The 24527-nt window shown below is 52.2% G+C and overlaps 2 protein-coding genes across 3 annotated transcripts in view; one reads left to right on the top strand and one right to left on the bottom strand.

Moving 5' to 3' along the window:
* The window catches only part of ANKS1A (ankyrin repeat and sterile alpha motif domain containing 1A), a gene marked incomplete at both ends in the record, with an annotated part of 134613 nt that extends 119170 nt beyond the window's left edge, over positions 1-15443 (bottom strand). For both annotated transcript variants that reach the window (XM_080710033.1, XM_080710034.1), the window contains one exon: positions 15274-15443. In XM_080710033.1, the coding sequence (XP_080566159.1) occupies positions 15274-15443 (170 nt within the window). The remainder of the gene's footprint in view (positions 1-15273) is intronic.
* A 1155-nt stretch (positions 15444-16598) lies between these two features.
* Positions 16599-24050, top strand: TAF11 (TATA-box binding protein associated factor 11; the record flags this gene model as incomplete). The annotated part of the gene is made up of 5 exons (XM_080709797.1): positions 16599-16769; positions 20914-21062; positions 21552-21639; positions 22651-22747; positions 23920-24050. 5 exons carry the CDS (start codon positions 16599-16601, stop codon positions 24048-24050), a joined length of 636 nt encoding a protein of 211 aa, XP_080565923.1.
* Positions 24051-24527: the final 477 nt, after the last annotated feature.

The following is a 24527-nucleotide window of genomic DNA, read 5'->3' as shown; positions in this document are numbered from 1 at the left end:
TAAACCATACTTATATTTAGTAACTTTTGCTAGTAAAAGCAGCGCACTTGCACTGTGACAGACGACAATTCCGAAGATGAGGCTCAGGGTGAACGCCTGCGTGCGTGCCAGAAGGAAGCAGTGACTCCGGCTTGCGGCTGCTGTGAAGCGTCAGCACACGCGTGCACACGCCTGGCGCTGGCGGTGGCACAAGAAACGCCGCACCCAATACATGTGTCACATGTCCCAGAGGTGCTGAGAAGCTAGCACACTCGACAAACCACAAATTACCGCAGAGTCGCTGAACCCATCACCCCTGGACCAAACTCATCTTCTCAACAAACAATCCAGCACTCCGTAGCCTGAGACCCAATCAAGGGGTCCGTCCAGCTTTTGTGGTTCTGGGGACTGAGCCCAGGCGCATCTGACCTCCCAGCTACACCCCCAACCCTTTTTATTTTTTGTTTTTTGAAATAGGGTCTTGCTGCCGGGCATGGTGGCGCACACTTGTCATCCCAGCATTCAGGAGACTGAGACTGGAGGACCGCAGTTCAAGGACAGCCCCAGCTACTTAGTGAGGCCCTCTGCAACTTAGCGAGACCCTGTTTCAAATTAAAAGAATAAAAAATAGGGCAGGGGGTGTAGCTCGGAGGTCAAATGCCCTTGGATTCTATCCTCAGACCCGCAAAAAGAAAGAAAGAAAGAAAGAAAGAAAGAAAGAAAGAAAGAAAGAAAGAAAGAAAGAAAGAAAAGAAATAGGGTCTGGCTAAGTTGCTACAGCTGCCCTCAAATCTATGATCCTCCTAACTCAGCCACCTAGGTCCTGGGATTACAAGTATGTGCCACCAGCCATGAGTAGCATCTAGTTTTTTTGTTTTTTAACCAGTTTGTTTTGCTTACTAAACTGATGAGAGCCTTTTTTTTTGGGGGGGGGGGTTACTGGGGATTGACCCTAAGGGCATTCTACCTCCAAGCTATATCCCCAACCCCTATTTTTCATTTTAAAATAAGGTCTCACCAAGTTGCAGAAGGCCTCACTAAGTAGCTGAGGCTGGCTGCAAACCTGTAATCCTCTGGTCTCAGCCTCCCAAGTACTAGAATCACAAGTGTGTGCCACCACACCTAGTCTATCTCCTTTTTATTTATTTATTTATTTATCTATTTATTTTTGGTACTAGGTATTGAATCCGAGGTGTTCTACTAAGCCACACCCCAGCCCTTTTATTTTTTATGTTGAAGCAGGGTCTCGCTAAGTTGCTGAGGCTGGCCTCAAACCTGGGATGCTCCAGTCTCGATCTCCGGAATACAAGTATGGCAGACATGCACACCACGCCCAGCCGTCTCTTTTTAAAATGGCCTCTCCTTGAGTTGGGTGTGCTGTAAGCCCAGCTCCTGGGAGGCTGAGGCAGGACAATCGCAAGTTCAAGGTTGGCCAGGACAATTTGGTGACAATCTGTCTCAAATCAAATAAGAAGGTGTGGGGACACGAGCTCTGTGGCAGTGTGCCCGCCTAGCACGGTGAGACCTTGGGTTCAAACGCCCGCACTGCAAAGACAGAAAAGGAAAAGGAGCGTCTCTGCTCGCCCGCGGTGCTACGCTGGACCCGACTGGCCTTCAGTGCCTGCGTCCCTCCCTCTCCCTAAGAAACTATTTTGACAACCTGACAAGCTCATTGAGGTTGGAAATATAGAAAGGGCAATGTGGGTACTTGGCTGCCTCTCCCTCGACTAGCACATATCCGCAAGGACCTCATTCTTTTGAGGGAAATTTCACAATCATCTAAAAATATCAAAGTAATTTTAAAAAGAGTGGTGAGGGCAAAGCCTAGAGAGAGATGCCTCCCGGTACCGGGCCTGCAAGTATGTGCCACCACGCCTGACTCCGTTTTGCTTTTTTTTTTTTTTTTTGGTGGTACTGGGGTTCCTGGAAGCCCTTCTACCCCGGGGCTACACTCCCAGACCTATCTTTATATTTTTATTTGGAAACAGGGTCTCCTAAGCCAGCGTGGCTGGCTTCTAACCAGCGCGATCCTCCTGTCTCCGCCTCCCAAGCGCAGGGACTACAAGTGTGCCCACCACGCCCGGCCCGTTTTGCTTTTTTAAAGAAAGAGTTTCTAAGAGGCTGAGACAGGAGGCTGGCAGGTTTGAGGTGAGCTTCAGCAACACAGCAAAACTCTTAATAACCTTGTGAGACTTCATTTGAAAAACAAAACATAAACTGGGCATGGTGGCGCACGCTTGTAATACCAGCCCTTAGGAGGCTGAGACAGGAGGATCCCACAGGTTCAAAGCCAGCCTCAGCTACCAAGTGAGGCTCTCAGCAACTTACTAAGAACCTCTTTCCAAATAAAACATAAACTAGGTTTGGGAATATAGTTAAGAGGTAGAAAGTCCCTGGGTTCCACTCCCAGGACCACAAAATTTAAAAAAGAAAAGCCAGAAAATAGCCAGGCATGGTGGTACATATCCATAATCTCAGTACTTGGGAGGCTGAGACTGAAGGATCACAGACTCGAGAATAGCCTCTGTGAGTAGTGAGACTCTCATCAACCCAGTGAGACCCAGTTTCAAAAAAAAATAGGGCTGGGGTATAGCTTAGAGGTAGATTGCCCCTGGGTTTAATCTCCTCTAACACACACCACACACACAGCCAGGTGTGGTGGACATGCCTGTAATCCCAGCATTTGGGAGGCTGAAACAGGAGGATCAAGGGCAGCCTCAGCTACTTGGTGAGGACCTCCGCAACTTGGTGAGACTGCTTCAAGAGTAATAGGGCTGGAGGCATAATTCAGAGATAGAATGTCCATGAGCTCCATACTCAGTACCCACAAAAACAAACAAACAAATAAGTACCACAAAAAGAGAGAAGAAAAACCGGGGAGACGGAAGGATCACAAGTTCACCACCAGCCTCAGCAGCTTGGTGAGGCTCTCGGCAACTTAGCAACAGCGACCCCGTTTCAAAATAAAAAATAAATAGGTCTGGGGTGTAGCCCAGAACAGAAGGCCCCTGGGTCCCACCCTCAGCACCACAAAGGAAAAGAAAATACTATCAAACTTCCAAGCAAAGCCCTAAATCCTGGATAATTTACTTAAAAGCCTTCTGTGCGTCTGCTCTGGGTCTGCTAATAGTGGCAGCCAAGAGCTTGGTGGGCGCCTAGCAAGAAAACTGTTCTCCAGCCGGGGATTAAGCCGGCAATTATAGAGAGAGCAATAGATTAAAAAGCAACAAATCTGGACTCTCCATTGGCCTCACCATCTGAGGGATTGTCACGGTAGGTAAAAGGAACAAGCTGCTCTGCTGCCAGGGCTTCCAACATATTGCTGGGAGCCAGGATCCCACAGAAGGCTGACTCTGAAGGCCTTGCAAAAGGGGAACCTCAGTCCCGGGTGGGTCTCTTACCCTTTTTGCATCTTATCAGAAAAAAAAAAAAAAAAAAAAGGCAGAGTCCGTTCAAGGAATGATGGTGCAGCCTGGAGCAGGAGTGGGGCTGGAAAGCAACACGGTTCCGATCCCCATCCGCCCAGGCCCTCCGCAAATCATGTCACCCACAGGCTAATTGTTCTCTGGGAATGCGAAAAGTGGCTGTAAACCACTAATGAGGGAGGCAGAAGACTATAAACAGCAGACTTGGAGGAGAGCACCACCGGCAGACCTCTGGCTGCCCAGTTATCTGTTCGGATTCCATTCCGGTCACCGCTCTGGCCCCAGAAGCTCACCCTGCGGTCAGGGGTCCAGAGAAATCTGCCATTCTGCATCCAGAGGGGAGGGGTCAAGGTTTTCTCACAGGTAAAACTGCTGTGGAGAAAGGCGAGGATTTTCTAGTCTAAAAGGGCACACGCCAGTCATCCCAGTACTTGCGACTGAGCCAGGAGGATCCCAGGTTTGAAACCAGCCTCAGCCACTTGGCAAGACCCTGTTTCCAACAAAAAATAAAATGACAAACACGAAAGGGCAGGGCGGGGTCTCGAGTCCCATCACGAGCAGCGAGCGGCGAGGCGCTCCCCGGTCCTGTGAACTGATGCACTCGGGCTCTGTTGAGATGCTCCCTCATCTCACTTTCCTACGTGCAGGGAAACTGCCAGAATAAAAACGCACGCTCGTAATCCCAGCCATTTGGGAGGCTGAGACAAGAGGATCGTGGTTCGCAGCAGCCTCGGCTACTTAGTGAGGCCCTGTTTCAAATTAAAGAATAAAATAGGGCTGGGGGTGTAGCTCAGAGGTAGAACGCCCTGGGCTCCACCCCCAGACCCGCCAAAATGAAAAAAAATAAAAAATAAAAACCACCTAACTGGGCATCATAGGGCTGAGACAAGAGGATTGCAGGTTCTGGGCCAACCTTCGCTACTTAGTGAGACTTTCAAAAATAAAAAATAAAATGGTGCTGGGGGTGAAGCTTGGAGGTAGAATGCCCTGGGTTCCATCCCCAGTCAAATTCTTTTCTTTACACTGTCCTTCCAGAGGGAGTCTGTGTTACATTCTTGGGTAAAAGAAGAATTCCTAGTTGCTTAATACCTGAGAGCAGGGGCCCCAAGGCGCCTGCTGGGTTCAGAGCTGCCCCCCAGCTTGCTACTGTGGAGTCCTGCGAGCCTCTGGTTGCAGGCTACTCACCCGTAAAGGGGCTACTCTGCCCGTGCCTTTCCACAGAGCTGTTACACGGACAAAATGAGGATCCAGGCTGGGCGTGGTGGCCACGCTTGTCATCCCTGTGCTTGGGAGGCAGAGACAGGAGGATCGCGCAGGTTTGAAGCCAGCGGCGCTGGCTTAAGAGACCCTGTTTCCAAATAAAGATATAAAAATGGGTCTGGGAGTGTAGCCCGGAGGTAGAAGGGCTTCCAGGAACCCCAGTACACACACACACACAAAAATGAGGATCCATTAGGTCTCAAAACAGTGTGTGGCACAGAGCAAGTTCTCTAAATGCAATTGTTAAATGAAAACACACACCTAATCCCAGTGGCAAAATTTTACCCCAGCCGGGCGTGACAGCACAAACCTGCAATCCCAGTACTCGGAGGCTGAGGCAGGACTGCAGGTTCAAGGGCAGCCTGGGCAACTTAGCGAGCTGTTTCTAAACTTAAAAATGAAACGTGGCCGGATTGTAACTCAGAGGAACAATGCCCTGAGTCTATCCCAGTACCAAAAAAAATTAGTAAACGGTGGCTTTAATCTAAACCAGAGATGAGTTCTCCTAAGTGGTCAGGAGCACTTCCTAAACTCTGGCCCGGGGGTCACAGACACCTGGCTCTGCGCTCCTGTGTGTCCCGGGCTGATCACTTTTATTTTTGGTACTGAGATGTGAACCCTGGGGCATCCTACCTCTTGAGCTCTACCTCCAGCCCTATTTTTTAATCTTTATTTAAAAACAGGACCTCACTAAGTTGCTGAGGCTAGCCATCCACCTTGCAATCCTGTCTCGGCCTCCCAAGCACTGGGATTACAGGTATGCGCCACAGGGTGCTCCCTTTAAGCTCTAAACCTCTGTCATTTCATCTATGAAATGAAAATAACAACTTTCTAGCAGACAGGCTATGAAGGCAGAGAAAATATAGGTAGAAAGTTCCTGGCAGAGACTGAGCAAAGGATAAAGGGCTCATAAGATAAGACTGCCCCCACCCCAAATACACACAGCCACACCCACACAGGGGTAGCAAAGGGCTCTGGGCTGGGTTGCTTAGCCTGGGCTGGTGCACTCAGTTTTATCTTGGCTGTGAGCGCCTGAAGGGCAGATCTGGAGGCTGGACCCAGGAGGACCAGAGGGAACACAGCCTTCCTCAGGCTGGATCTGAGGAAGGCACCATTATTATAAACAGAGCCGGCCCAGCAGGGAATTAGAGACCTCAAAACAAAGACCAGAAAGTCTAGGATTCTTCCAGCCACTCAGGTAAACAACCCTGGCCAGGTCTGTTTTGTAATCTTTTCTGGCAATCAGACTTTTTATAAGTAGGACTCAACTGTAACCTAAAAGGAAAAGCAACTTGAGAAACAACTGTGCTTAAAGGAAACTGAGAAGAAAATCCCATCCAAAGCTACTCAGGTGACAAGAAAGGCCAAGGGCGGGTCTCCAGGTCTCAGCCACCTCCCAGCACGCTGCTGTGTTCTCAAGACACCTGGCACCTCAAGCCAGCCCACTTGCTCTACCTTTTCAAAGGAAAGAGTCTCCAATTGTGTTGGGGGGGGGGATGGACTCCAGGGCCTTCCACCTCTGAGCTTCACCTCCAGCTCTTTTATTGTGAAACAGGGTCCCAGTCCTTCTGTCTCAGCCTCCCAAGTACTGGGAGGACAGGTATGCGCCAATACACTGGCTCAATTTTTTTTTCCTTTTATGGTACTAGGGATTGAACCCAGGGGCATTGTACCTCTGAGCTGTACCCAGAGCTTATTTCTTATTTTGAGTCAGGCAGGGTCTTGCTAAGTTGCTGAAGCTGTCCTTGAACCTGGTATCCTCCTGTCTCAGCCTCCCTAGTACTGGGCTTGCAGGCATGAACCACCATACTACCAGCTCAGATTTTTTTTTTCCCCCGGTACTAGGAATTGAACCCAGGGGCATTCTACCTTCAAGCTACACCCCCAGCCCTATTTTTTATTCTTTATTTTAAAACAAGGTCTCACTGAGTTGCCGGTTTAGCTCAGATTTTTTAAAATATATTCCTTAAAAATTAACATCTTGGCGGGCATGGTGGCGCACACTTGTAATCCCACGCTTGGGAGGCGGAGACAGGAGGATCATGCTGGTTCAAAGCCAGCCTCGCTGGCTTAAGAGACCCTGTTTCCAAATTTAAAAATATGTAAAATAGGTCTGGGAGTGTAGCCCGGAGGTAGAAGGGTTTCCAGGAACCCCAGTACTGCCAAAAAAAAAAAAAAAAAAATTAACATCTTGAAGCTGGACATGGTGGCGTAAGCTTGTAATCCCAGGACTTGGGAGGTTGAGACAGGAGGATCACAGGTTTGAGGCCAGCCTCAGCTACTTAGTGAGGCCCTCTGCAACTTAGTGAGACCTGTTTCAAAATAAAGAATAAGCTTGTAATTCCAGTATTTGGGAGGCTGGGACAGGATTGCAGATTTGCAGCCAGCCTCTGCTACTTAGTGAGGCTATCCACAACTTAGACCCTGTTTCAAAATAAAGAATAAAAAAATAGGACTGGGGGTGTAGCTCGGAGGTCAAATGCCTCTGGGTTCCATCCCCAGACCCGCAAAAAAAAAAAAAAAAAAAGCCTGTGCTCAGCCAGGTGTGGTGGCGCACACTTGTAATCTCAGCATTTGGGAGGCTGAGACAGGAGGAACATGGTTCATGGCCAGCCTCAGCTACTTAGTGAGGCCTTCCGCAACTCAGTGACACCCTATCAAAATAAAGAATAAAAAGTAGGGCTTTGTGTGTTGCTTGGAGATAGAATCCTCTCCGGGTTCCATCCCCAGCAAAAAAAAAAAAAAAAAAAAAAAAAAGGCGGCCCCAGGAGACGGTGCGGGCCTCAGGACTGTCCTGAGTCCTGGATGCGGAGTGCACACAGGTGCCCTCTGCAAGGGTGACTCCGCAAATTACATCCACTGTCCCACTGGGTGTACAGCGCAGAGCGGGAGTGTACAAACACCTCCCCACAACACGACCTCGTGCTGGGCTGGGAATGTCATCCAGAAAAGCTCGTGTGTTGCCAAAACATCCTTCAGTGAAACAACCGAGTCATCAGGGCTCTAACTTCACCAGCGAATCATTCCCCTTGATGGGCCAAGAGGCTGTAGGCAGGCTGGAGAGGCGGGTCACTCTGGGGCGACCAGCCTGGAGGGCTACACCTGTCCCCGCCGCTTCCCGTCCCTCTCTGCTTCCAGGTTGCCAGGAGCTGAGCGGCTGTCCCCACCGCGCCCGGCAGCCTCATGGCTCTGCCTTGGAGCTGGCCCACCGTGGACTGAACCTCAGAAACCCTGAGCCACATACACCTGTGCTCCTCTAAGCTGTGCTTGTCCAGTGCCTTGGTCACGGGATGAAAGCTACTGTTGACAACAATTCATGACTATTTCAAAATAGCCAGTAGAGAGGATTTTGACTGTTCCCAACACAAAGCAATGACAAATGTCTGAGGTGATAAGATGCCATTAATCTGATCACTACATATTATATACATGGATTGAAATATCATCCCATACCTCATAAATATGAAAAATTACTGTCAATTCAAACTAAAGATGTATTTTTAAAAACTCATCTACATAGATATTACCACAGAGCTCTTCTAATAGCAGAAAACTAAACTCATGTCCCATGACAGAGGAGTTAAATAAATTATAACACACACACACTAAGTATCACTTATGCAGCTAAAGTGAGGTTGAAGAGGAAGAAAAGTGTTCACATTTATTCAAAGTTTGAGACAGAATACATGCCAAACAGTGTCATTTACACAGGCATACAAAGTATGTGCACCAGAGACACAATAACTTCTTTCGGTGATGAAGTACAAATTCTTTAAGTCTACGAACTCTGAGCGCCCTCCCTTCCGTTAACTGCGGCACACTCGCTGAGCTGCGAGCCGGGCGAAGATGAGACGCTGCCTCATCTGACCCCACTCTGCGCACTCGCAGGGCCACACAGGCGGCACGCTCCGGGCAGGGGCCCACTGGGGCTCGGCACCACTCCCTAACCTCCAGAAGTTTCCACCCAAACATCACACAAGGCGCCATTTAGCGGGACTGACCTGCACCTCTGCCGCCATGACACCTTCAGGCTTTTAAGACCGGGCTCCTCACGTGTGAAAGGTCAGGAGCCTCTTGCCATCCATTAGTATACATTTTTAAATGGCAACATCAATAAAAGACACGTTCTTAATAAACAGGATCACGGCTCCCATCACCAAAAGCAAAAGCGGGGGGGGGGGGGGTGACAAAGTCGGGGCGGGACTGGCAGAGACGGAGGGGGAGGCGGGCAGGGCGTGCGCTTGCCGGCGCTGGTGCCGCTAGAGCTCCAGACTGCCCGGAACCAGGCTTCGGGCCCCACCGGGCTTGGGCGGCCCAGCTCATGCCGTGCTGCTTTAGTCTTTCTTCTTTTTGGACACAGGGTCTCATTGAGTTGGGAAGAGCCTCACGAATAGCGGAGGCTGTCCTCAAACCGTGGTGCTCCGGTCTCTGCCTCCTGAGCGCGCCACCACGCCCGGCCTCGAGCTGCTTTAGAAGGTAGGGACCATCCCACATGAAGACCCAGAGGCCCAGGGACGCTTCCAAACCTGCCCAAGTCACAAGACAGGGTTGGGTCAGAGCCTGGCCCGGTCCCCAGGCCACGCCTCATGAGCTCAGCAAGCCAGAGGCCGGCAGAGTCCTGTCCCCCTCTGTTCTGAGGTACTGGGGACAGAACCAGAGGTGCTCGACCTCCAGGATACACCTAGCCCTGCCCGACTGACGTGTGTGCACGTGTGGTTCTGAGGACTGCACCCAGGGGCATTCTACCTCTGAGCTATACCCACAGCCATATTTTACTCTTTATTTTGAAACAGGGTCTCCCTAAGTTGCAGAGGGCCTCACTACGTTTCTAGGGCTGGCTGCGAACCCGTGACCCTCCCGTCTCAGCCTCTCGGGTACCAGTGTGCACCACCATACTCGGCACATTTTACCATTTTTAAGAGTAGCAACATCACCACCAGCAGATACAACTGACTGGCTTAAAAACTCTTGATTTACAAACTAAATAACCCTGATCTACAAATTACTGAGAAAAGATAAATGCGAAGCCACACCATATAATTTCTAGTGTTACTAGCATGAACGCTAACCACACCAAAGTTATTTGAAGATGTCTATGGATGTAACATAGTATACAATATAATTTTCTACACCACAGAATATCTCCAAGTGATCTTCTGGAAATCAGTGTGGGCAACCATTTCTGAGGGCGCTCCAAAAAGAGAGAGAGAGACAGACAGACAGACACCAACCACGTTCCTACCAGGAGTGCCTGAATTTCCAAGAACAAGCCCTCCACTGACTGCCCTGGGCTTTCCTTGGTGTCTCTGGGCTACAAAACCCAGTCATTTACTTTTCCGACTGAAGATCAGGGCAGAAATAGCCTGGACTTCCTTTTTGCAAACCAAAATTCACAGCTGTTTCGGGTGAACAAGCCCAGGGCAAAGCCATCTGAAGGGATTTTTGTGGCCAAGATATTCCCCGGTTTCCTGTCTCTACTTTTCGTAACTAAGGAGTAAAAGGTGAACTTCAAATGGAGAATTCAGAAAAACGGAGACCACTGACTTGTTGTGTAGATGTGTTTTGTTTGGGCACTGGGGACTGAATCCAGCCCAATTTTCTTTCTTATTTGTAAACAAGGTCTCACTAGGTTGCCGAGAGTCTTACTACTTGCAGAGGCTGGCCATGAGCTTTCAATCCTTCTACCTCAGCCTTCTAAGTACCGGATCACAGTGTGCGCCGCCACACCCTCCTGTCCGGTAATCTGCCTCTTACAAGCAGATGCCCTACTCAGTTTAAGACTAGTCACTCCTTCGGTCTTGAGATATAAATTACAACCTCAAAAGTCATTTCCAAACATGCTATTTTGGTTGGGTTTGTTTTGTTTAGACAAGGGACCACATTCTTCCTTAGACAAAGTAACAATGTATAACCCAATTCTAAAACAAAGGAACACAACCGTCCTGTGTGGTGGCTCACGCCTGTAATCCCAGCATTTGGGAGACTGAGACAGGAGGATCCCTGTTCCAGAACAGCCTCAACTACAATTTAGCGAGGCCCTTCCAACTCAGTGAGACCCTGTTTCAAAAGAAAAAATAAAAAGTAGAGCTGGGGTGTAGCTCAAAGGTAGAATGCCCCTCGGTTCCCTCCCCAGTACCCAAATAAATAAACAAACAGGACTGCCATCCCAACAGAATCATACCTAGTTTCTGAATTAACTAAAAAGCTTTCCAGTAACTTTTCTAGTGGACTTCAGAGGAGATGCAGTAAATGTTACCCCAGGGGACTGTGTTTTGCTTTGCTTTTTCATTTTTGCATTCTTTCAGAAGAGCAGGAACTTAGACAAATTCCCAAGCTGTAACTTTCAGGTCTCCCATTCTACAGTCCTGACGTGGTCGAGGCCCCCTTTCTTAGGAGGTTAAAACATTTCAATCAAAATAGGCACCGTGGAAGCCGGGCGTGGTGGGCACACTTGTCATCCCAGCATTCGGGAGGCTGAGATCTGAGGATCGCGGTTTGCGGACAGCCTCAGCTACTTAGTGAGGCCCTCTGCAACTTAGTGAGACCCGGTTTCAAAATAAATAAAAAATAGGGCACGGGGTGTAGCTCGGAGGTTGAATGTCCCTGGGTTCCATCCCCAGACACCCCCCCCAAAAAAAAGGCACCATGGAAAGAAATCTGGCCAGTAGCTGTACACACCTATGATCCCAGCGACTCAGGAGGCTGACGCAGGAGGGTCACAAAGCTAGCCTCTGACACTCAACTTGACCCTATCTCAAAATAGGAAAATAACGTGGGCTGTGGAAGCTGGGTATGGTGGCACATGCCTGTAATCCCAGGATTCGGGAGGCTGAGACAGGAGGATCGCAGGTTCCAGGATAGCCTCAGCATAATAGTGAGACTCTCATGAACCTAGAAAGACCCTGCTTCAAAATAAAAATTAAAAAATAGGGCTAGGAGCTGGACATGGTAGTGCATGCTTGCAATCCCAGTATTTGGGAAGCTGAGACCAGAGGATCACAGTTCAAGGCCAGTCTCAGCTACTTAATGAGGCCCTTTGCAACTCGGTGAGACCCGGTTTCAAAATAAAGAATAAAAAATAGGCAGGGAGTGTAGCTCAGAGGCAGAATGCTTTGGGTTCAATCCCCAGTATCACAACCCCCCCCCCAAAAAAAAGGCTGGGAGTGTAGCTTAATAGAACAGAAATGGAATGCCCCTGGGTTCAATCCCCAGTATCAAAAAGAAAAAAAATGCTTATGTTTTCTTTGAAAAACAAATCTAAACTCTTCAAATAAATATTAGTAGCTCTAAAGACAATGGCTTGTTGTCTGACTTTTGAAAGAATCTGTTACTGTCCACAAATTAGGGTCCATTTTTCAAAACTTTCTTGGCCTTCATTTTATAACCTTTCATACCTTGGGACACTCATGTCTGTTTGGGGATACTCTTTTTTCACAAGATGGTAGAATAAAATTGAGCTTGTAGTCAAGTTATTGCTACCATCTATAAATTTTCAGGTTTTTCCAGTAAGCTTCCTAGCGTGCATGCACTGGCACCCTTGTGGTACTAGGACTGAACCCAAAGGCATTCTACCTCCACGCTGTAACTCCGGCCCCATTTTTACTTTTTGTTTTGAAAGAGGGTCTGGCTAGTTGCTAAGAGTCTCATCGGTGACAGAGGCTGGTTGGTGGTGACCTGTGCTCCCCGGTCTCAGCTCCCATCCCCGGGATTACAGGGTCACCACCATGCCCTGCCCTGTTCTCTTGATTCTTCTCGTGCCGGCGAAATTCAGCGCTGGGTTCTCCTACGCCACGACACAGCCCCGTCAGGACGGAGCCTTTGCTTCCGCTGCCCTGCACCGAGGTGCTCGCCTCGCCTTCCTCTCCCACACGCCAGCGCCTGGCTCCCGATTCAACCCAGCGCCGGGGCTTTCACAGCATGTGTTTTCTTCTAACATTCCCTTTTCCCACATCTTTGGGGCTTTTAGTTGTTACACTTCACGTTTAACCCAGATCTTACCGCATTCTCGGACCGAAGCTGGCTTTGTGGAAATTTACAGTGTCACTAGACCCCTCAACAGTGCAAACTCCCCGTCGCAGGAGAATCTGATGCCTGTTACGTGCCTCGTGTTAAAAACGACTAGAAGTTTCAAGAGTTTAACACACTGCCTATCCCAAGCTCCCAAGCTACAGACTGAAGGCATGTATCCATTCAACAGTTCAAAAAGAGCCAGGTGTGGTGGCACACAACTGTAATCTCAGTACCTGGGAGGCTGAGATGGGGATCACAGGTTCAAGGCCAGCCTCAGCAGCTTAGCAAGACTCTTTCTCAAAACAAAATGGGGCTGGGGGTGTAGCGTGGAGGGAGAATGCCTTTGGGTTCAATCTTCAGTAGGAAAAAAAAAGAAAGAAAAAGAAAATGCCAGACGTGGTGGTGCATGCTTGTAATCTCGGTACTTGGGAGGCTGAGACAGGAGGATTACAGGTTAGAGGCCAGCCCTGGCTACTTAGTGAGACCCTCCACCACTTAGTGAGACCCTGTTTCAAAATAAAGAATCAAAACAGGGCTGGGGGTGTCGCTCAGAGGGAGAATGTCCCTCAGTTCAATCCTCAGTTCCACAAGAAAGAAAATAAAAGAGACCGAGGTTCAAAGTGGTCAGCTTGTGTTAAGTGGAGCTGGCCAGGGGCCGGCACACTGTGACTCCTGGCTGCAGGAGCAGCGAGGGCTCTTACATCTGGCTCCACGGCCTGAAGGAGGAGCAAACACGCAGGCCCGAGAGCTCCGAGAGCTGCGCGCTCTCCAGCGTCCGCGCGGGGCCTTCCCGGCTGCCCGACCACCGGCAGGCACACTCCCAACAGCTGAGGGTGGTGCCAGGCCAAGGCGACAACCCGGACGGCCGAGCCAGCCAGGCTCAGCCCGAGGCCGTGAGCTGCGTCACACCCGACACGGCGTCTCAGGGGTACAGCTGTGTGCACGGCGTGACCAGGGAGGGCTTTCGCCCCAGACCAATGCAGCTGCAGGAGGCAGGCTGTCGCAGGCGGTACTCTGGGAACAGTCGGCCACAGCGAACCCCCTGGCCAGGTCTGCAGCTAGGGCTCCACAGCTACCAACCAACCGCCCGGGGCCTGGGCAGAGCGAGAGGCAGGGCCAGCCCGAGCTCCAAGAGGGCACACCTGGGCGGCTTCCGAACACACAAGGAGAGGACACGCTGACCTAGGGATATTTAAATACGTGGTCTTGCTTGCTCAGAAATCTTGCACTGGGTTTAACCAGAGTCGCCTCTAATTAAGGGCACACCTGATCGTAACTAGCGCCTTAAGAGCCTCCCTGCCCCTGGGGGTCACAGCAATGGAGGGCTGGGAAGCTCCCAGACATCGGTAGCCTCTACAAGAGACACAGGAAGAGGCAGGAGCAGCGGACCCCAACTCTGGGGGAGGAAGACACCACCCACATCTTATGGCAGACCCAGGGGACACGTCGCTCCAGAGGCCCAGGGGACACGTCGCTCCGCAGACATCCGAGCCTTGCTTAACCATTCAGCAGCTAAATCCTCAGCAAGATCTCGACAGTCCCTGAGAACATCAAGATCATCCGACCTGCACTGGAGACACTTGAGATAGTAAAGCCCACACTGCAGCAAGGCACTGCAGCAGGCACGCGGGGTGAGGGCGCCTGCAAACCTCCGCACGCTACCCATCAACTCGCGGGGCACAGCGGCACCCCAAACTTAGTCTCTTCCCTGAGCGCCCGAACCTCCGCACGGTGCGATGCTGAAGCGCTGGGGAAGGAGTCGACACTGGCAGGGAACGTGTGCTTCCTGGGGCGCTGGCCAAGCGCTGGGAAGGTAAACAGGAGAGCGCCCGTCACTCCCGGTCTGACTTATTTTTCTCAGGCCCCGCTCCTCAAGGCCCCGAAGCAGGCCGTTCTCTACTGCGGGGTCTGACTCCTCGGGGGCGCCCACCTGGAGCGTGCCGTCCTCTCAATGCCCCCCGCGCCTGCACAGCCTTCGAGGCCCGCCGCCCCCAAAGCCAGGCCCTGTTCTCTGCACCCCCAAAGCAGCGAGCCCGCCGCCAGTTTACTTATAAACTGCTTGTCCTCCAGCTGACACTCCTATTCCTCCAACACGTCTGGGGCACACGCCAGGGGCCAGCACTGTCAGGGCCGGAGGACAGCAGCCAGAAGTTCTGTCCCCGGGGCTGCGGCGGCCGTCTCCACGGCCGGGCCGCGGCGGCGCAGGCGCGCTCCCGTCCAGGCGGCAGAACCCGACGGAACAAAGCGAGCAGGGCCGTCCGACGCGAACTTCCACTTCTCGGAAGCCGCAGAAGAAGGAAGGAAAAGACGACGGGCGGGGAAGGGGCGGCGGGGCCGGCCCGCGGCCCTCCCGGGGGCAGGGCGCCGTCCTCCTCCGTGACTTCCCCGGGCGAACCGCGCCCGCGCTTCGGACGAGGCCGGAGGCCCGACGCCAGGAGCCCCGGCGCCCGCGACGCCGAGCGTAAACAAAGCCGGCCGCCGAGCGCGGGGGCGCCCCAGGGCCCCGACGGGGAGCGCGGGAGCCGGGGGCCGCGAGGCGGCGGGCGAGGGAGGCGCCCGGGCCGGCTCCGCGCCGCACCTGCCGCGCGCCGGCACCCACCTGAGCAGGCTGGACAGCGGGTGGCTGGACGAGCCCGGGCCGCCGCCCCCGGGGCCGCCGGCGCCGCCGCCCCCGAAGCCCGACGACAGCCGCTTCCCGGACAGCAGCTTCTCCACGGCCGGGAGGTGCCCGGTGCGGGCCGCCTCCAGCAGCTCCTGCTCCTTTCCCATCCCCGGGCCGCCGCGCCCGACCCCGCGCCCGGGGCCGCCGCCGAGCCCGCGCGGGCTCCCAAACTTTCCGTCTCCGGGCAACGCACCCCGAGCCGGCCGGGGACGCCTCCCCTCCCCCGCCGCTCCCCGCGCGTCACTTCCGGGATCCGGCGTCCGGCGCCGCGCCCCGCCCCCTGCCCACCTAGGGGGCGGGGCCTCGCCGGCGCGCGCAGGTGACCCGCGGCCCCGCCCCGCCCACCGAGCGCACCTCCTGCGGCCCCGCCCGCCGAGCGCGCCTCCCGCGGCCCCGCCCACCGAGCGCACCTCCCCCGGGCCCGCCCACCGAGCGCCTCCCGCGGCCCCGCCCACCGAGCGCGCCTTCCGCGGCCCCGCCCACCCGGCGGGAAAGGAGGCAGCGCGCGCCGCCGCCCCCAGTGCGCAGAGACTAGGGGGTGCCCAGGACCGCGCGGGCCCGGTGACCGGGGCGCCCTCCCCTCCTCGCTCCGGACCCTGGGGCAGGACGGCGCGGGGTTCAGGTGTCGCCACACCACCCCGCCCCCGGGTCTCGGTCATGGGTCAACTGAGTGGAAGGTTCGAGAGGGCGTCCTCCCCGCCCGGCGTGGAGGCGCTCGCTCGCCATCCAGGGCTGGGGAGGCCGAGGCGGGGTCGCAGGCTCGAGGCCAGCCTCGGCAGTGCTGAGGCGCTCCTCCCCTGGCCAGAGCCGGCTTCCACAGGCAAACAGCCGGGCTGGGTGCGGCTCGGAGGGGCCGCCGGCGGGAGGCCCGCTCTGCAGGGTCCCGAGTGGTGGGATCAGCGAACTGCCATTAGGAAAGCCAGGCCAGCCCCGCGGAGCCCGAGGCCCAGCTGCCGGAGGCCGGCCGGCCGGCGCCCTGCCACGGCCTCCCGGCCCCGACCTCGCGCGGGAGGGAGACGCGGGAGAGGGGTCGGCCGGGCGCGCCCAGAAGGTGGGAAGCAACGGCAGCCTCGCGCACAGCGCCCCGGGCGGGCGGCGGGCCCCGCCCACCGCGTCACGTGGCCGGCCCGCCCGCTCCGATTGGCCCGCCCGGGAGCGGGGCGTGACGCCAGCGCCGCGCGACGGCCGGAAGCGGTGTCAGGCGCAGCGGGAGCCCCGAGCCCGCGGTGCTGCTGGCGCGGCTCTGCGGCTGTCCTGCAGCTATGGACGCCGCCCGAGAGCCGCCCGCCGACAGAGGCGGAGAGACCGGGGAGTCGGAGGAGACGACCGCCGCCGCCGGGGACCCTGGGGCCGCCGACAACGACGGAATCCCGGAGGAAACCGACGGAGACGCGGATGCCGACTTGAAAGAAGCCGCAGCGGAGGAGGGCGAGGTAGGAAGGGGATTGCCGAGGGAGCGGGACCAGCACCCCGCAGGCCGCGCGCACGGCTTCCCGGGCGAGGCTCCCCAGCCAGGAGAGCCCGAGCTCACCGCGACTCGGGTCAGAGAGAGAGGCGGGGACGGAGGTCAAACACTGATGAGTATTTTTGATCATCGCCTTCAAGGATTAGAGCTACTGGTGAGGGAATTTACTTAGCCCCTTGGTTTTTCTGGTAAGGAAGTTGGGATCCGGTTATCACACTGAGATTTAAGGCAGAAACTAGGACCCAGGATTCCTAGCACTCCTTTCACCGTGACGCGGCTCCTCTTAGATGTTTAAGCTTTTGTCTTCAAGGCGCCAGAATAGATCAGACATGTTAAAAGGAGTGTCTGGTTAGACGATGTTTGTACACTAGTGGGCTGTATGTCCGCTACTGGTGTCCTGGGTGTTTATGGCCATTAGACCCCAAACCCACCGGTGATGCCACCCCAGGAGCTCTGCGGTATTGCCTGTCTGAGCATCAGTCAGGGCTCCAGAATCTCAGCATTCTCTGAGTTCCATTCTAGGTGTAGAATCTTGGTGTGTGTGTGTGTGTGTGTGTGTGTGTGTGTGTGTTACTGGGGTGGAAACCAGGGGCTTTCTACTTCCGGGCTACACTCCCAGACCTATTTTATATTTTATTTGGAAACAGGGTCTCACTAAGTAGCCGAGGCTGGCTTCGAACCTGTGTGATCCTCCTGTCTCAGCCTCCCAAGTGCGGGGATTACAAGTGTGCGCCACCACACCTGGCAAATCTTGGCGTTTTAGAGCTAGAAGGGACATAAGACATCATGGCATAAACATTAGATGAAAACTTTCAGAATATGAAGTGCATCAAAATATGTAAATTAAGAACTTTTAGGGAAAGAGGAAAATGTGACAAAGCTTTTTTTTCGGGTCTAGGAATGAAACCCAGGGGCATTCGACCTCCAAGTCACAGCCCCTTCCCTATTTTTTTACTCTTTGTTTTGAAACAGGGTCTCACTAAGTTGCAGAGGGCCTCACTAAGTAGCTGAGGCTGTCCGCGAACAACGCTTCTCCGGGCTCAGCCTCCCGAATGCTGGGATGACAAGCGGGCGCCACCACGCCCGGCAGTGACAAAACTATTTAAAGAAGGAAGCTTTCAAACAGGTCTTAGGTGGGCATGCCTTGTAATCCCAGTATGTCAGAGGCTGGGACAGGAAGATCACAGGCTGAGGATCAGCCTCAGCAACTTAGGCCCTCTGCAACCTAAACCATTTCAAAATAAAAAGGACTAAGGACGTAGCTCAGAGGTAGAACACGGTTGAATTGCATTGCATCCAACACAGGATAAAATTGTGATGCTTCGAAAAGTTTGTTTTTTTTTTTTTAATAAGCAGGGTGTCTCTAAGTTGTCCAGAGTGGCTTGATGTTAAGATCCTCCTACCTTAGCCTCCAGAGTAGCTGGGCTCACAAGCATGTACCACTATGTCCCACATTAGAAAACACAGAATTCATAGAAACTGAAATCATAGCAGGTCATGTGTTGTTACTATAATGCAGTAAGCCTAAAATTAACAACGAAAAGCTTCCCCAAAATAACATTAACCACCAAACATTGTTAAACTTGTTTAAATAACCCTTAAGTTAAAGCAATTAAAAACCACTACATAAAATTCTGTGAGATTTGAGCTGGACATGGTGGCCCACAGCTGTAATACCAGTACTTGGGTGGCTAAGATAGAGGATTGCAGGTTTGAGGCCAGCCTCAGCAGTTTAACAAGGCTGTAAGCATCTTAATGAGATTCTGTTTCAAAATAAAAGGGCTGAGGCCGCACTCAGGTGTACTGGATTCAATCTCCAGTCCCCAGCCCCTCAAAGAAAATCCTGAGCTTTGACCAAAGTTGTGTGTGTGTGTGTGGGGGGGTGATATGTGGTAGGGATTGAATCCAGGGATGTTCTACCTCTGAGCCCCAGCCTTATTTTTTATTTGGAAACTGAGTCTCATTAAGTTGAGGTTGTTCTTGAACCTGAGATCCTCCTGTCTCAGCCTCCTAAGTACTGGATTACAGGTATGTGCCACCATGCCCAACTCAAACTCTTATTTTAAAAGAACTCAGAGCTTCAGCCAGGCATGCTGATGCACACTTGTAATCCCAGTACTTGGGAGGCTAAAACAGGGGGACCCCAAGTTTGCTGCCAGCCTCAACAACCTTGGGAGGCCCTGCACAACTTTGATCTTGTTTCAAAATAAAACATAAAAATAGGGCTGAGAGCTGGGCATGGTGGTGCACGCTTGTAATCCCAGCATTCAGGAGGCTGAGGCAGGAGGATCGCACTTTGAAGACAGCCTCAGCTACTTAGGCCCTTTGCAACTCAGTGACACCCTGTTTCAAAATAAATAAAAAATAGGGCTGTGTAGCTCAGAGATAGAATGTCCCTGGGTTCTATTCTCAGTACTGCAAAAAAAAAAAAAAAAAAAAAGAAGGAAGGAAGAGAAATAGGGCTAAAGGTGTATCTTGGAAGTAGAATGCCCTTGAGTTCAATCTCCAGTACCACAAAGGAAAAAAAAAAAAAAAAAAAAGTCATAGCCTTACCAGGTTTTGAAAATAAGCACCCAACTCAAGGAACCTGAAAAAGTACAAAATAAGCCAGAAGCGTATAGGAACAAGAAATTAATTAGGATAAAAATAGATGCTAATGAATAAATTAGCGCTTTAAAAAAAATAGGAGCTGAGGGTATATCTCAGGGGTAGAGCACAAACACTAGCATCATCAAAAGAAAAGAAGAAAAGGTTTTTTATTCTGAGGATTGAAACCAGGTCATTCTACCTCAGGGCTACACCCCCAGCCTTTATTATTTTTTTGTGTTGGAAAAAGGTCGCAGGCCAGGCGTGGTGGCGCACGCTTGTATCCCGTGCTTGGGAGGCAGAGACAGGAGGATTGCCGTGGTTTGAAGCCAGCCATGCTGGCTTAAGAGACCCTGTTTCCAAATAAAAAATATTAAAAAATAGGTCTGGGAGTGTAACCCAGAGGTAGAAGGGTTTCCAGGAACCCCTGTACCACCAAAAAAGAAAGAAAGAAAGGAAGAAAGGAAGGAAGAAAGAAAGAACGAACGAACGGTAGGTCTCAGCTGAGGGCCTCTCTGAGTTGCTGAGGCTGGCTGCAAACCTGAAGCCGTGCTGCCTCAGCCTCCCAAGTACTGCGATTATAGGCATGCACCACACACGACTAGGAAAATATCAGTCAGTAAAATTAAAACAAAAAGTGGTTAGGGAAACAAAAGCACGGGGGTTGGGAGACAGGCCAGGTGTGGTGGTGCACACTTTAATCCCAGTACTTGGGAGGATGAGACAGGATTTCAGGTTCGCGGCCAGCCTCGGCAACTTAATGAGGCCCTCTGCAACTTAGCAAGACCCTATTTCAAAATAAAGACTAAAATAGGACTGAGGGTGTAGCTTGGAAATAGAAGGCCCCTGGGTTCAAGTTAGAAAACTTGTACAAATCAGTGAGAGAGAGAAATGGAAAATACTGCCGAACATACACTTCCCGCACTCTTACCTTCCCGTATCCCTGTACAAGTTAAATCCCCGTTCCACTTTAAGGAAAACCATTGAGTCTCATTAACAAGGTTTGTTGTATGCTTATGATTCCATGTGAAGTTGGAGGGAACAAAGTTGGTTTTGAGTTTTGTTCTTCAACACACTCAATCTGGGCATGGTTTGTTTTGATGAGAAGGGGCCTCCGTGTTAACGTTTTCCACGTGGGCTTCTCAGCGCTGAAGAGATGGATAGCGCTAGAGGCACGATCGCTGGTTGCAGGGACAGGACTTTGCTGACATCCCCCAGAAAGAGTAAGGTCACACGAGTGGGCCCAGAAAAATGTTTTGATCCTTGACATTTCATTAACAGGTGCTGAAGCTGGGATCATAGCTAAACTGGAAAACTGGATTACTTAGCTAGTTTTCTTTCCCGGCTGGGCTATAATCTTCCTTTAGGAGCTATACTGAACTTTACATTTGATGGCAGTCAGTGCCGAGAACCAAAACCTGGTCAACAAATGGGTTTGTTGCGTTAGAATGCGGATGAGGGCTTCTTACCTTGCCTGTGCCCAGAAAATAGGCTAAGTATATAATAGGCTTTCTTTCATCCCCCAGCTCAAGAGTCAGGATGTCTCAGATTTATCAGCAGTGGAAAGGGAAGACCCGTCATTGCTTACTCCTGCAGCCAAAAAACTGAAGATAGACACCAAAGAAAAGAAAGAGAAGAAGCAGAAAGTGGATGAAGATGAGATTCAGAAGATGCAGTAAGTCAGGCTCGACCGCTCCTCGCTGACGGCAGTCGGGTGGCAGCCCAGGGCCGAGCCCAGGCCTGCTCTTCCACGGAGCTGCCCCCAGACCTTCCTGTCTTGTTTTCTTGTTTGCTTTTTTGTGTGTGTGGTACTAGAGATTGAGCCCAGGGACATTCCATCTCTGAGCTGTGCCCATTGATTTTGAGACAATCTCACTAAGTTGCCAGAGCTGGCCCCAAAATTGTGATCTTCCTGTCACTTGGGGGGGGGGTTACTGGAAACAGGGTCTTGCTAGGTTGATGACAGTCTCACTAAGTTGTCGAGGCTGTCCTCGAACCTGCCATCCTCCTGCCTCAGCCTCCCAAGTCCTGGGATTACAGGTGTGCTCCACCATACCCAGCTGAAAATGTACTATTTAACTATCTAACGAGCCTTGATTTTATTGGCTTCTTATGTTTAGCATTCATTCCTCTCATCCAACTTAACTACCTGAACTTTGTCTAGAATCCTGGTTTCTTCTTTTTCTGAGGAGCAGCTGAACCGTTATGAAATGTATCGCCGGTCCGCTTTCCCCAAAGCAGCCATCAAAAGGGTAAGGGTGAACCGCCGCAGTCCGGTTCCATAGATCAGGAGCAAGCTGAGGTGGCTGTGTTCAACGAGAGGGCCCAAGTGGAGGAACCCGAGTGGAGGGGAGCGGCGGGGAGGTTTAATGAAGGAAACACGGCCACTGGCAGCATGTGCTTCCGTGACGTCACCAAGATCTCTGTCCTGTGTGGGGAGGAGCGGGCGCTCCCCAAGGCCGGCGCAGGCATGTCCCTGTCACGCTGAACTCTGTTAAGATGAGACTCTAATGCACCAGTGAAAGTGTACGTAGAAAAAGACAAGCTATGTCCATCCGTGTGTTACAGTGTTAGGCAAAGTGGTAAATTATTTAGACAGTAAAAATAAAGATAGCATGCCCTCAATTATCTCAGCAATTCTAGTTTGTATGCTAAATGTGGGATCTCTGTATAAAGTTATACCTGAGTCCTTTTGTGGTGTTGGTTTGGGGTTTTTTTTGTTTTTTATGTTGGGGATTAAACCCAGGAGCATTCAGCCTCTGAGTTAAACCTCCAGCCTTTTTTTTTTTTTTTTAATGGCACAAGGGAAGAAACCCAGGGGCATTCTACCTCTAAGCTATACCTAAGCACTATTTTATTTTTTGTTTTGAAACAGGGTCTCACTAGTTTTCTGGGGCTGTCCTCAAACCTGCAATCCTCCTGCTTCAGCCTCCCAAGTACTGGGATGACAGGTGTGTGCCCCCACCCCCGGCTCCTATTTATTTCTTTACGTATTTAATTTTGTGTGGTAACGGGGATGGAACCAAGGAGGCATTCTACCTCCGAGCTACGCTGCCGCCCCACTTTGTTCTCTGGTTTTGAGGCAGGGCCTCACTGAGTTGCTGAGGCTGGTCTCGGCCTCCCCAGCACCGCGGTCATAGGCGTGCGCCCCCACACACAACTGCGCCTTGTGCTGGCACCGTCAGCACGCAGCACCGAGCCCGCCGGCTGACACGCCGTCCCAGCGCTGGCCTTCGGTGAGCCTACCTGTCTCATCTCTCCAGTTGATCCAGTCCATCACGGGCACCTCCGTGTCCCAGAACGTCGTGATCGCTATGTCCGGGATCTCTAAGGTGTTTGTCGGAGAGGTGGTAGAGGAAGGTGAGTCGTGCTGCTCGCGCTCGCTCGGGACTGTGCCTGTGCTGGTCTTACTTTCACCAATAGCCATGCCAAGGGACCTGCTGGAGCAAGCGCCTGTGGACGTGTCGTGTGCACGGCAGGCTTGTATTTAGGAGGGCAGGACCAGCATTTCCTGACAGTGTCGAGTAAGGGTCAAGGCTAAGGGGTTTCATCTAGCAGATAGCTTCCCAATTGGGGAAAAAACATTCTTTAAAAAAAGAAGGTATCCAGGGGTGGTGGCCATACCCGTAATCCCAGTACTTAGGAGCTGAGGCAGGAGGGTCTCAAGTTCAGAGTCTGCCTCAGGAATCTAGTGAGATTGTGTTTCAAAACAAAAAATAAAAGGGGGGAGGGAATATAGCTTAGAGGTAGAATGCTTCAGATAGATCCCAGTCCCACCCGCAAAGAAAATGTCTTAGTTTGTTTCCTTAGTGGGCTTAAGAAGGGTTATCAGGTATGACACACACCTGTAATCCCAGTATCCCGGACTCTAGTGGCTGAGATAGGATTACAGTTTGAGGCCAGCCTCAGTAATTTATGGAGACCCTGTTTCAAAATAAATAAACAGGGCTGGCGTGTAACTCGGAGGTAACTGAGTTCAGTCCCCACTACTAAGATTTAAAAAAAGAGCCAGGCGTGGTGGCGCACACTTGTAATCCCAGCACTTAGGAGGCTGAGATAGGAGGATCACACAGGTTCGAAGCCAGCCTCAGGTACTTAGTGAGGCTCTCAGCAACTTAGTGAGACCCTGTTTCCAAGTATAAAATAGGTCTGGGAGTGTAGCCCGGAGGTAGAAAAGCCCCTGGGTTCCACCCCCAGTACCACAAAATGGAAGGGAGGGAGGGAGGGAGGAAGATATAGCTGGGCATAGTGGCCCATGCTTGTAATCCCAGTATTCGGGAGGCTGAGACTGGAGGAATGTGGTTCGCGGACAGCCTCAGCTACTTAGTGAGGCCCCCGACAACTTAGTGAGACCCTGTTTTAAATTAAAGAATAAAAACTAGGGCAAGGGGTGTAGCTCGGAGGTCAAATGCCCTCGGGTTCCATCTCCAGGCCCGCAAATAAGTCATAAAGAAGGGTTGACAGGACTCACAGGATCAGGCCATTTCTAGTTGCCGTGTGATAACGGGACTCCCTTTTCTTCCTCCGTCTAGCCCTGGATGTGTGTGAGAAGTGGGGAGAGATGCCACCACTACAGCCCAAGCACATGCGGGAGGCTGTCCGGAGGCTAAAGTCAAAGGGGCAGATCCCCAACTCAAAGCACAAGAAAATTATCTTCTTCTAGACGGCCTGAAACGCGGGTCCCGACGGGAGCACGGGCTCCATCTTTGGTCAGCGGCGGCATTTCTCCGCCGCCATCCTCTAGGGCCCTGCCACGATTCTCCCGTCTTTCTCAAGTCTGGTTTTGCTACACCCAGAGGCGCATCCTGTTTCATATCTGCCACGTATCGGGACCTCTTGGGGCCTTCTGAGGTGTCTGCCAGGCCCTTGGTGGGCTGGGAATGGGGCATGGCCGCCAGGTCTGTTGGACAGGAAGCCTTCCACGAGAACCTGAGGTGTCACGGTGAAAGCCCCGCGAGGCCTGCCTCCCGCGAGGGGGTAGAGAAGGGACGTGGGGCGCTCTGCCTGAGCATGTGGTGACAGGAGCCGTGGCACAGTCGGTGCTCGGTACCAGTCACGTCTCCTGTGGACTTTGGTGAGTGATCATTAAAGTTTTCCAACTCACTGTATGTGTTCATTTTGTGTCTAGCTGGTTGGAATG

This window comes from Muscardinus avellanarius, assembly GCF_963383645.1.
Source record: "Muscardinus avellanarius genome assembly, chromosome: 14".
Classification (NCBI taxonomy): domain Eukaryota; kingdom Metazoa; phylum Chordata; class Mammalia; order Rodentia; family Gliridae; genus Muscardinus; species Muscardinus avellanarius.
This window is presented reverse-complemented; position numbering and strand designations above follow the sequence as displayed.